At 41.3% G+C, this 13,174-nt stretch overlaps 1 protein-coding gene across 1 annotated transcript in view; it reads left to right on the top strand.

The window, feature by feature from the left end:
- LEMD3 (LEM domain containing 3) overlaps nucleotides 1–13,174 on the top strand; it is a 51,311-nt gene continuing 38,137 nt past the window's right edge. The window contains 2 exon segments of the mRNA XM_050906568.1: nucleotides 1–513; nucleotides 516–1,548. Of these exon segments, the coding sequence (XP_050762525.1) occupies nucleotides 1–513; nucleotides 516–1,548 (1,546 nt within the window).

Genomic DNA, 13,174 nt, shown 5'->3' with positions numbered 1-13,174 from the left:
ATGGCGACGGCCGCGCAGCTGACGGACGAGGAGCTCTTCTCGGAGCTGAGGCGCTTCGGCTTCTCCCCGGGGCCGGTCACCGAGAGCACCCGGCCCGTCTACCTGAAGAAGCTGAAGAAGCTGCGCGAGGATGAGCGGGCTGGGGCCCGCAGCGGCGCCAACAAGACCCGGAACAGCAACAACAATAACACGGGGGCCGGAGCGGCGGCGGGCGGCGGCGGCGGCCCCGGGCGAGCGGCCCCGGGCGTGGGCGCGCGGCTGGTCGGCGCCGAGCACCCCTACCTCCCCGGGGCTGCCGCCGGGAGCAGCCGGAGCCGCGCAGCACCCCCTGCCGGGGGCGGCAAAGTGCTGCTGGGCTTCAGCTCGGACGAGTCGGATGTGGAAACCAGTCCCCGGAGCCAGGCCGGCGCCGGCGGCGGCAGCAGCAGGAGGGAGCGGGCTTCACCCCTCTTCCGCGGCCTGAGGCCCGCCGCCCCCCACGGCGCCGGCGGCGTGAGTATCAGCTCCCCCCGGAGGAGGCGGCCAGGCGGAAGCCCAACGCCTGGTGGGGGGCGGCGGCCAGGAGACCGGCGGCGGCTCAGGGTGTGAGGGAGCCCGGGGACGGCGACGAGGAAGGAGGGGAGGAGGACGACGAAGAGGAGGAGGAGGAGGAGAGCGAGCAGCAGCGGTGGAAGAACCGGACCGTGAACGGTAACCGGCTCCTCTCCTACGGCGGCAGCAGGGACAAGTACTCTGACTCGGAGGAGGAGGAGGCGGCGGGGGCGAGGGCCAAGCAGCAGGTACCGAAGGAGGAGCCTGCAGTTCGCCGGCCCAGACGGAGCCTCAGCAAGTCTCCTGCTCCATTCATAACAAGCAAATGCGCTGCAGCCGGCGCTGGCGTGATGGAGACGGGCCAAGAAAGGGCTGGCGGAGGCTGTGGTGCTGGTGTAGTCGTAACGAATGACAGGGCGGCGGCGGCGGAGGCGGCTGCTGCCGGGAGTCTAGACAGGGGCAGAAATCAGGAGGAGGAGGAGGCGGCGGAGGGGGGGGGAGGAGGAGGAGGATGTGAAAATCTGGACTCTAGTCCTCCCGGCCCCAGATACCGCATTGGCCTACCTAAGAAATCCCCTACGGTATTGTTGCTGCCACCACAGCTCACGGACGTGGACAGCGGTAAAATCACTGACCCTCCAGGCACCATTAGGAAAGCGACCAATAATCATGTTCTCAGCGGTGCTGCTGGTAGCTATAATGTTGAATCCAGGATCTATTCAGCTACTAATAGCCTTCCCCCGGGTGGAACCACCTCCTCCCTTAGACTCAACCACTCCAATCATACGGGTTCAAATCATACCTACCTGAAAAACACCTACAAGAAGAATCTCTCGGAGCCCGAGGAGGAGCTTCTCCAACAGTTCAAAAGAGAGGAGGTATCCACCACTGGAGGCTTCAGTGCACATTACCTGTCCATGTTCCTCTTAACTGCTGCATGCTTGTTCTTTCTGATACTGGGATTCACATACCTGAGAATGAGAGGTTCTGGAGTAGCTGAGGATGTGGGAGCCAACAGTAAGTATTAGGTGAAGGGTAAGAGCAGTTTCTTTCTGCAACTGGATGTACAACTGTTAATTCATCTTTGCGTTCCCAGACATCCCTTACTGAGCAGTTCTGGGTTCCACCTTGGTATAATCTTTCTATATAGGATGGAGCACAGAGAAGTTGTCTCTCTTTAAGTATGTACCTTGCAAGCTGGTATAATAAGCTTGCAAGACATTTGAGGATAAACTAAAATCCTGGCATTCCTTGCTGTAATCTGTTGATACCTTGTTTTCTAGGATGTTTTGTTCACAAAGCAATTTTATGTGTTTTGTTCAATATAGCAGATACATGGTTAATAGAGAATTGATGAGGTAAGGCTTTATGCTAATCTCACAGAAATAATCATGCACATTTAGATACCTGGGATTCCTGCAGGGCTAAAATTTGACTGTAGTTGTTTGGTAATAAAGCAGGTTGTTTTCATTTATGTGTACTGAGGCTAGAAAAGGATGCTAGGTTGAGATGATGTTACACACTACAACAAACTTTGTGCAGTGAGTGCTGGCTCTATTGTGTATTGTTTTCTAATAAGTACTTTTTTTCTAAATTTGCTTGAGCGTATGTTTATACATGAAATACTGGTGTGCTTTAGTTTGAATTTCAGAGCATTCTTTCTTTAATCCTGAATTACTTGGGAGCTTCTTTAATGTGTGAAAGTAACTTCTTGGAATGGATTTAGAAATTACCATTTTCTATTCACAAAGCATACGAAAATGGAAACGTACCACCTAAGGGTGGTATTCATGCTAATTCAATTCTTGGCTGCTCTGAAGTGGACGGCGGAGATTCTAACATCAGAAAGAAAAGTCATGCCATTGCTGTCTTAATTTGTCATCAGGAGCAATGAAAAATTGTTCAAAAAGCTAGTTTTGGGACGTGAGAGTATTAGAAGGTCCTTGGGGACTTGCTTTTTTCTTGAAATGATTGAGGAAGGCATGTGGGGTGTATGCACGTGCTTATATTTCTTTGTATAGATAGTAGAGGATTTACATACTCATGTGTGGGCATGTATACAGTACCTTGTAAGGAGTGATCCCACTGTTAGATTGGGATCTGCTAGATGTTACAGGGCAGAAATGGCAGTGTGGGCTGTTTTTTTTTTTTCTTTTTTTTTTCCTTTCGAACGTTATTCATTACATTATGGTAGCAGAATAGTTCTTAATTCTGTTTTGCGCTCTTTGGGAGGGGGAGTAAAGGATTTAGTGTTTAGGAAGGACAGTGGCAGCAAGGACTTCAGCATTTGCAATGATTTCATTGCTGTCCACGTGGCTCTTAACTACTATTCAGTCTTGTTTTTTGGGAAGGCAGTGAACATACGCAGGTGGACTAAAATTAGATACAATATAGTGGGACTGTTGGGACTACTCATATTCTGTGGTTAACTTCTGGCCATAACTGCTAGAGACATACATAAATTTTCTTATGTACTGATAAGCTGTGTAATTCTACTAACATGTATTAGATTTTTTTTTTTTCCCTAGTCTTGAAATCTGATGATTTTAATAGGGGAGAAGGTCTGTCAGCCTACTGGGGTGAACTTTCTGACTGTCAAATTCAGCAGTTGAGTTAAAACTTGCCTGCCATGCTGATTGATAAAGCTGAATGTCTCGGCTACGCAGATAGCAGTAATACTGTGAAAAGAAATCCACTCTGAACTTTTTGTCTTGGAAAAACTTCGTTTTGAATGTGTGAACTTTCCTGTAGAGCATGTGGGATCACTGTGTTGAATATATTCCTCTTAATAAGTTAATGCAGCTGGAACTGATATACAGGGAAAATTGTTCTCTTCTGCCCTTTTGCTTAGGTTAGGCTGCCCAGCCAATGGTCTGGTAGCCCAGTGTTGCTTGGTAGTTCTATTAAGCCAGTTCTTGGCCTGTTCCTTTTTGTTCTCTTTTCAGTGGAACTCCTGAAAGTGGATTTCCTGAAGAATTGTTCTGGCAGTGGCACTCATGTTTCGTCTGTCCTCCTTCCTCACAGCCCCTGGCTTTGCAACATAACAAATGGGAACAAGAGGGAATAGGGCCCATTGGAAGAAGCAAACAGCAGGTTTCGTGGCTAGCTCCTTTGATAGAAAGAGGAGCAGGATGCTTCTTTTAAGTAATGTGGGAATGAGCAGGGAATTACCTAGCCCATACGCTCAGCACGTGCTCACTAAATTATTACTTCTCAAATGAGCCCGTGCAACAAAAATATGGTACGTCTGTAGAACAGGCAAGAACAGACAAGACAGGCCAATAAAGACTGATTGCTACTGGGAAGGGGAAGTACTGTCTTCTGTTAGATGCTTTCATCAGCTTAAACATCATCTGAGTCCTTTGGCTCATGCTTGTGTGGGTCTGTTTTCTTGATAGAAGCAGAACTGATTCATACATTTTTATTAAAAAATAGTGTATCTCAAGAAACAACTTTTCAGTTAGGTGATTGGATACTGAGTTTTTTTGTCTTTTAGCTGACTGTAGGTAAGATTCTGTTGGCTGAGAGTGATTTGATTGGGGGAAAAGTCAGTTATTTTCAACTTCAAACTATATCATAAAAGGTTTTAGGATTCAGTGGAGTTGCACTATACCCATCTCCATAATTATCATAGTTACTGTGAGAAAACAAAAAAGGCAATTATTTGTATATTTGGGTGGCTTCTTATTTTAACTTTGCAGGGAATGATGCACAATGAGCTTAATGTTGGTTGTCTTAATTGTTCATTACCTAAAATGAAATTCAATCAAAATAAAGTGATATTATGTGTGTGACATTGAAATATATTTATCAGCAAGTACACTCAATACCAGGACTTCTAATATTTGTCAGGCTGTAATCTGAGAACAGAGGAAGTGTGTGTAATGGGGGAGGCTTAAAACTAGGTGTTGGGGTTGAATTTAGGCCAGGTAGAATAATATAGATAGGAAGTGGTAAGCAGAAAACTTCAGAAGAGGCTTGTCACTTACATCATGCATAGTGTTCAAATGATTTCTTATTCAGAGCTCTGAAATAGCTATGAAGTGCTTTAGTTTTTCCACATATGCGGCATAAAATGTTCGAAGACAAATTGGAATTGGGCTAATTCTTCCATATCTAACCTACATATGGTCGCTTGAGGTAAGGTTGTTATGCATTTAGCTGTCTAAAGTGCAGATAAATATCTATGGGGCTTTTCCTGAAGCATCTGAAACCATTGAAATTAAACTACTCTTTAAGCTTACATAAAAGACCAACTAATGCATAAGCGCATATTGTGCTTGCTATCTCTGACAGCTTTGTATGTGAAAAGAAAGAGCAGTTTGGGCTTGGTGCTGGTAACCTCATTCACGTGGCTCTTGCTGTAAAGCGTGTTTTGCTTGCACCTGCCTTCAAAATACCATGGAATTGTATCAACTTCTTGCCAAACCAGCATAGTGTTTTGTCAGGAAAATGGTAGATTTGACTTTTTTCTACTTCCTAGGGTTCTTCAAACCCTGAAGAGTTGGGTCTCTCTTCCAACTTTTGGTTTTGTTTTGTGATGTTATTCTGAGCATCTCAAGTGGCTGCTCCTGGGAGTTAGTTCTAAAGTTATTTTTCATGGAAAGTTGATAACGATATCAGATCAGTAGATGTTGCTTTCAGGTCTGGTTTACTTTCTGAAAGATGAGGGCACTAGTACAGGTGCTGTTTAAGGTTGTAATCTGAAATCGGTTGCATTTAAGTTACTCTTGCTGTTTCTGCTCCAGTACTTTGCCTGGGGAGTAGCTGATGTGGCAAAAAAACAACAACAAGTAATCTTGAAACTTTATGGTAGGTCTTGTTTAAAATCTTATGTTCTTATTAGGAGAGGCTTTTGAAAGTGACATCTCTTGCTAGTAAGTTTGGTCTTTCTATGATACTTGTTACAAAACAACTGTTAGGAGGATGATCCTTACTATATTTGCTACAACTTGTGTTTTTGAAATGTTAATTCAGGGACACTTAGCAGTTGTGTATACTGCAGGTGGAAGCTTATGCAAATCACAATTCTAAGAGGTTAATTCTATTCCGTTGACATTCCTTTGTTCTCGACTTCTAAATCTCTCAGGTGTTAAAACTTCTATGGAATTTTATGCAGGGAATGTCATTGTTAAGAAGTTAGACTTGCTGTATGAAAGACAAGAAGATGACTGTTACGCTCACAGGCCTGCAAATTACTATTAAAGTGCTGTGGTATTTCACAGGTAACTGTTACAAATCTACTTGCCTTCTAAGATAACCTTCTCAGAAGAGTCTGTCTTCTTGACAGTGTTGGCTTCAATGGAAGAAAATTAATTTTGGATAAGAAATATTTGTAGAAGAGGAGATAGTAAAGGGAGGAAGCAAAATTCAAAAATTTTGAGAGTTCCTGTGTTGTGTGGCTATTAACGTTGCTTGTGCTTTGCAGGTGATACTCTGACTTGTATTTGACGATATAACAACTTCTTCTATTGACATATTAGCATATAGCTGTGTTTCACTTTCTGTGTATTGCTTTAAACTCTAGTTAGCAAGTATTTCTCTTCTAGGCGATACAAAAGAAAATCCTGATGTGCATCTTAAAGACTAATCTCTCTTGTAGCTGATCTCACTTCTGTGGTTTGGTGAGTTTTGGATCAAGATCAGTAGATCAAAAAAACCCTAGGCTGCCTTCATAAGCTAAAGCCAGGCAGAATAGTTAAATTTCCTTAGGATTCTTGAAATTTTTAAACTCTAGTCTTTCGTATGGTATATCAGAAATAACTCTGAAAAATGAGGAACAAATTTGGCGAGGACTTGTACCCAGGAAAGTCCAAATAATTGTTACACAGTGCAAAATAGTTCATCTTAGCTGACAATGTCAAATCCTTCCTAAAGGATAATAAACAGTCTACCTTTGCAGCAGATCTGTAATATTAATTATAAATATGAAAATTGCTCATCAGTACTTGAAACAAAAATGATGCACCTTCAGAATTCCTGTTTTTAAAGAGATAGCGGTGTTTGATACTTTGTTCAGAATATTTAGAACTAACTTGGCATTCATACCTTAAATGGGCTGCTGTTTGCAGACGCGCACAAAACTTTACTTATGCCATGAATTTAGATATCCTTACAATGGTGTTTTTTCAATGTTACTGTTGTATTCTATGCTTTTTTTGTAAAGTCAGTCATGGGAAATGGGATCTAAAATTACTTGCATGTGGAGCAGGGATGCAGAAGAGCTCTGGCAGGATCTGTTTTCACTAGGTATCAAAAAATAATGGAAAGTTTGCACTCCGTTCCATAGTGCATGGTAGTTTTTCCTCAAAAGAAAATTTGGTTTCTGATGTGAGAAAATTAAGGGTGATCTAGGATCTAAAAGCAGATCTGGTTGCAACTTTTCCATGTTTATAAAGCATTGCAGACTGGAAAGGAGTGGGAAAGCAAAAAGCAAACTTGTGTTTCTTCCGTTAAGAACCTCTGCCAATGCTAATAGCATTCTTCAAGTGCAGCACAGATTTCTTTCTGCTTAGGACAGATGCATACAGCAATAATGGATGCAGTTGAAATATTTTAAGGAAGAGCCCATGATACCCAAGGACTTAAATTCAGCATTGTAAGAGCTCCACTTTGCACTGTTTCATAATCTTCAAGTATCCCAGTATGAGAGGAGAATCAGGCCTGCAGTCTTTCTATTCCTGGGGACCAATTGTGTTTCTAAAAAATCACGTACATTTAACTCCTGTTGACATCTGTTTCATCTGGGAGTAGGAGGTCACAAAACTTTGGTGTGATTGCTTACCCAGCTAAGCTGGCAGGAGTGCTAGAGTCCTACTGAACTGATCCCTGTCATGCTTCTAGACTTATGCTTCAGAAATAGTATGAACATGTGAACAGGCCAGAGCTGCTGTTTGAGAAAGTTGTTTGGTCATTTAACAAAAAAGCTTAGGCAAGTAAATTAAGCAAGTACCTCAGTTTTTGTTAATGAAAGTGCTGGTCCAGTGCTGTGGAGAAGCACAGAGTCCATTGTAATCATGAGGCATATATTCCTTACACCTTTAAAGTTCTTGTGGGTGTTTGTATTCTCTGGTAAAATTAGTTGTCTGTTGTGATTTGTGGTAGGTTGAAGGCAGTAAGTTGACTGGTTAAGGGATTGTGAAATCAAGGTATATTAAGAAGATTTCGGGAACTCGCATGTTTGCCAAGAATTTCAGTAATAGTATCTTTGTCCTTACTTTTCCTTTCTTGGCTCCTGCTGTTGCTGCTGGTAGGTCTAGAGTTGTGGGAGAAGGTGGCAACGCCTTTGCTGTGATTATAATAAATGAGGACACGGTGTAACTCTGCAACTGATCAAAGTAACCTTGATGGCTTCTGTCCACTGAGGAATTCTGATTTAGAAAAACTTGGAAAAGGGGCAGTCTTACTGATGGAAAGAAGCATACTGATGGATGCAAGGATAGATCAAAGAACCACTGCACAACTTAAAGCTGATGTCATATAGGTTCCTTCTGCGTAGAAGGTTTGTTCCAGTTTATAATGTCTGATGTTGAGTCCTACTGTGCTGTACTTCCCACAATGTTATTTAGTGCTGTTTCTCTTTTCTGCTGTGTGTTTACAGTCTACTGTGGAGGCTGAGAGGGTAGGGAGCAAGTGAGTGTGGATGTGTGCTAAATGTGAAACAGGCAAATGTGATGTGCCTGTTGGGCCTAGTTTGTTGGAGGAGATGTGCTGTTATGTCTTGTTTTGCAGAGATGAAGTCTTTTTGCAGAGGAAAGGATGAAATTTTCTGCTTACTGAGGGTCATATTGTAACACCGGTATCTTAAATAAAGGTGTCTTTTTAGTCTTGAATTTCTTTAGCTGCTTTAAGTGAACTCTGAGTGACAGACTGAATTGATGTAGAAGGCTGTTTAATGTGGGGAGGAGAAGAGGTAGGGGCTTAAAAAGAGAGGTCTAACACTGGATTAAGTGGCATTAAAACTTACTAAGTAGTCTACAAGATCCATTGAATTCTAGTGATGCTGTACTAGATAATTAAGAAATAGGTTTGTTCATAAATGAAGGATTGTAGACCAATTCCTAGGCCACTTTTTCTGTCTTAGAGAAGGCCATTTAATTAAAAAAATGGAAGACGGCTTTTTAGAAAGTGATTGCTTTATATACATACTAAGACTTCCTTCATACTGCCTTTATTCACTTAAGTCTTAATACAGGGTTTATATACAGGTCACATTCCCTTAACCTTTTCTTTGTTGAAAAAGTAAGAAACTTTTATACTTGGACTCATGGTGTCTTGGGTAAATGCAGCATCAGCCTGTCCTTGCTAGGCAGTCTACTGAACACAACTTCATCATGAGAGGACTGCTGGGATGAGTTGGATAAATGTAGTGTTATTCCAGACTAGATTTTAAGGCCACATCTAGATCTTAATTTTCCTTTTCTCCACAGAAAAGTGTTTCTTTGAAGGTCAGTTCAATCTCTGAATTGCTTATTGGAGAAGCCTCAGACTGTCCATTGACTTCATGACTGCTTATGTTAGCTTTTGGATGTTTTCAATAGGATGCATATCAAAGCCGCTCACTGTAACCATCTGTCCCCTCAATACTCATCATCTCACCATGTAGTTGTACAATAAAACATTCCACAGCACACTCATTCAGTAATACTTATCCTGGTGTCTGTTCAGTATCAAGCTGCACAACATGAGCCCCTCATGTCCAGTATTCCCATATCTCACAGCACAACTTCATAAAATTTTTATCTGAATGCATAGATATTGTTGGTCATAGAGAACAGAAGTCTAGCTAGAACTAATCTGAAACCTGTCAATAGATATTGAGCAATGGAGCATTTACTGTGAATGAGGGGTTTCAAATATCAAAAGGTAGATGTGTGATTTTTGTTTGTTTGTTTTTTGTTAGTGTTGCCTGAAACAGCTCTTGGTTGTGGTGTGTGGGTTTGTGTTTTTTTTTTTTTTTTTTTTTTAATTCCCAGGATATTTTCTGGGAAATGGTAGAAGATTCATCATGAAATTTTCTGTTAGTCTCTGGCATTTGACCTATATTTAAAAGTTTAGTTGGCTGTTTGGTTTTTTTTTTTCAGGTGTCATGCTTCAGACAACCAAAGAGGGTATTTGTTAATTTTGTTGAGTGACAGACTGGGTGGTGCATATGTGACAAACCCCTGAGAGGCCTCTTTCAGGCTATGGAAATCCACAGTCAAACCGAATTATTGGGGCAGGGCCAGTCTGGCAGTCTTGCTTGTGCTGTTTCTCATTCTTGCAAATTTTTTGGAAATAGTTTACAATTACTTTGTAAATAAGACAAAATGATTTATGAAATTCTTTGGTGGGATCTTGAAAAGGAGAGTATCATGTCAGGTTCATCCTAGTCTTTTTCTGTATTGGTCTGCACCTGATGTATGATCCAAGGAAGCTTCTGGAGGTGAGAGGCATAGTATATTTCAAGGAAAAACCTGAAAAGGTGTGCTCTCTCTTTTTTGGTGTTTTTTTTTTGGTTTGGGTTTTTTGTTTTTTTTTTTTTTTTTTGGTCGAAGGAACTTTATGGTGTCCTGGGGAGACTTTGTCTAGCTGAGAAAATGAGGTTAGAGATTCAGATTTCCTTCTGGAGAAGGAACTAGTCTCTCTACTTATTTTTGGGTTTTGTTTCTCTTATCTGTAAGCATGTGAAGTACTGCTTATGCAAAAGCAGCTTTGGATAAAGGTGTTCCTAAATCACTGTGGGAAATGAGGAATCTGAGCTGTATCTAAAGGATATATTCATGTTTGGGTACTTTATATTTTGTATATAATAGCAAACACATGTTCATTTTGATATAAACTCAGAAAAAAATAAAATGGAGTGCTGAGAACGTCTGAAAGAGCCATACTGTTGTACTGTCTGTACAGCGTCCCTTGAGCTAGTAGTTTCTCATTTCTCATTGAAAACCAGAAATACCAGCCTTTTAAGTACTCCTGAGAGCTTGCTCATTCAGAATGGGCAGGTGTATATGCACAGACTTGGTGATCCTAGGTGTATTATGACCAGTGTCTGTTAAGTTTGACTTCCATCAAAGGTGGTACTCCCTGCAGAAATGCAGTAGACTTCTTTTTTAGCTTGTTTATATTGAGCACTAATGTGTCTGTGTACTTTGGAACTGGACAATGCAGTGGCTAATGTGTTTTTTGATTTATAACTTTAAATACTGTTTTTTCCTCTTGACCTTCAGCTAAAGGTGCTGCTTATGAACTAACAACAAAAATGTGCAGATTGAGTACAAGTGCACGTGAAGTAGGGGGAAAAAAAACAGTGGGATGTTAAATCCAGACTTGTTTTATTCTTCTGTATAGGACGTGTGGTATTAAAGTCATTCCTTTGGAGGGAGAGCAAACTGCGGAGGGGAATCATGTGAAGGTAGCAGCCCTGGGAAGGAACTGCCCTGGTGATTTGAGGACCAAAGGCCAAATAGAGTCTGCCTGTCCCTTCTGTAAGGGAATGAATTAGCATGTGATGTTCTTTTCCATTCAGGAGATGGGAATGTACTGAGCTTCTTACACAAACCTTGGCATCAGACTACTATCTATATCGCCAGCTATGCTTCCTTAAGCATGAGAGAAATGGTTTGAGGAAGGAGAGTTAAGATCTTGTTTTGTAAACTTTGTTTTATAGTTCAAGCACCTAACTTTGTACTACTATGTAGTGACTTAGATACTACAGAGTTCTCATGTATTTACAAATAGCCAATGGTGTGGTAAGGTTTTATTGTCCCCAGTGTTTGAGATCTCGGTAAGAGTCACTTGTTCTTCCTTTCCATCCTGTTTTTTTTGCTGTTTCTGTATGGCAGATCAGTTTCTTGCCAAGGTAGGTTCTTTATGCTCTCTAGATCCACCTGTATCAGGAGAATTGCACACAGTACTGCTAGAAGATTCATCAGCTTAATCCGTGAGCTGATAACATAACCCTTTAACTAATAGGTGTAACCTGTTTAATAAACAATTATGATAACAATATTGGAAGTCCTAGTTAAAGCAGACTCTTCAGCTGCACATAGGAGCCAATGACAAGGTATATATATAAGGATAATGGTGATGTATGGCTGTGTGGTAGTCCAGTTGTTCCCTTCAGATAATTTTTGTTTGAACCAGCCAGTTTATGCTATCAAACAAATGCAGCTGGTATGGTAGACAGCCTGGAAGGTTAGCCAACTCTTCAGAGTCTTAGTCCAGCTGAGTAAAAATGGAAGTTACTGAATATTGCCTACTTTTATTCATTTCCAGTCAAGTGGTGGTGTGTCTTGAATTACTGCTGAGCTCATCCTGGTTTTGAGCTCTGCAAACTTCTGCTATACGTGGTGGGCAGTTTGCCTTCTTCTATTTAGCTAATATGGATACTTCTGGTAAGCTGGCTGCTGCTTCCTCTGTGAAAGCTCATCTTTGTCATGACAAGAGACCTGCTAGCAGCTGCCTCTATGTCCTGCATAGAGTAAGCTCTTTTTTCTCCCTAGGATACACTAGGACACCTATTCTCAGTTTTACTGCCGTGTTCAGTCTTGATCATTGTTCAGCAGTTCTGCTGCTCTTAGTGCAGCAAGCAGTGATAGACCAATGTGTGCTGAATGGTTAAAAGGACAGAGGCACAGCAGAACCCCAGTTTTAAATATGAGAAATCTCTGTGATCTTTATCTTGACTTTGTTAATGTCTTTGCTCTCATGATTGAGGGTCTCTTAAGAGGTCTCCTGTCAGTGCTCTCCATTTGAATGTTATCTTTGGATGCTGTAAACTGTTCATACTATTACAGTACATTACTAATACTTTGTAACTGAAGTCTATCTGGAAGAAGAGGTTATAACTGGGTATTTTTACATTGGAAACTCTTCAAGACAGGAATCCTTCCTGCTTGTATGAGACCACAGGAGTGTTTCTATCCAGACTGGGCCCCTTGGCAGAGTGACAGTAGATTTAATATTTAATTGTAGATTCCCATTGATTATTAAACCTTCTTTGTTTTAGTAACACTTGCTTTATGAGTTTGCTTTCCATCTTGAACTTTTGAGTTTGAGTAAAGCAGACCACTTCCTAATTTAACATTGAGCTGCTTGTGCTGTCATGTTTTCAATGTGGAGTTTCCCCTGCTTCTGAATATCTTTGGGTTTTTTTAATTTGTGTTCATTTATTGAAGTCGGGGGTGCTTTTTGACCTTGTAAAGTATAAGGAGCTAAAATATTTGAGAGGGAGCACAGAAGAAGGAAGAAGAGCTATTACAGAAGCATATTCTGATTCTCTTGCAAGTGAAGGTATTCTCTACCCGTTGTAAAATGCTGGTAGGTGTCTGAAGTCTAACGTTTCTCCTGGTAATGTTTTGCAACTGCTGATAAAAGCAGTCTTAGTGTGTTGGGTTTTTTTTCCTACATATAAACACTAGCCTATGATGGAGACTGTGTGCATGTGTGTGCAAGGAATGTAGTATTACCTAATTTTTACAATGCATGGCAAATGCACTTCTCCTGAGCCATTTTTCCTAATAGAACACAGACAGCTGTTTCTTCATTGAAATATAATATGTTTTGTAATATAATGTAAAAGTGTGTGTGCAAATTCTGTTGCTATAAAACATTTCCTTACACTGGTAGAAATAAAACTGGAGAAGAGGATACTTTATTGTAA

Source organism: Gymnogyps californianus, chromosome 1, assembly GCF_018139145.2.
Source record: "Gymnogyps californianus isolate 813 chromosome 1, ASM1813914v2, whole genome shotgun sequence".
Lineage (NCBI taxonomy): Eukaryota > Metazoa > Chordata > Aves > Accipitriformes > Cathartidae > Gymnogyps > Gymnogyps californianus.
Note: the sequence above shows the minus strand (reverse complement) of the source record. Positions and strands in the feature narration are given on the sequence as shown.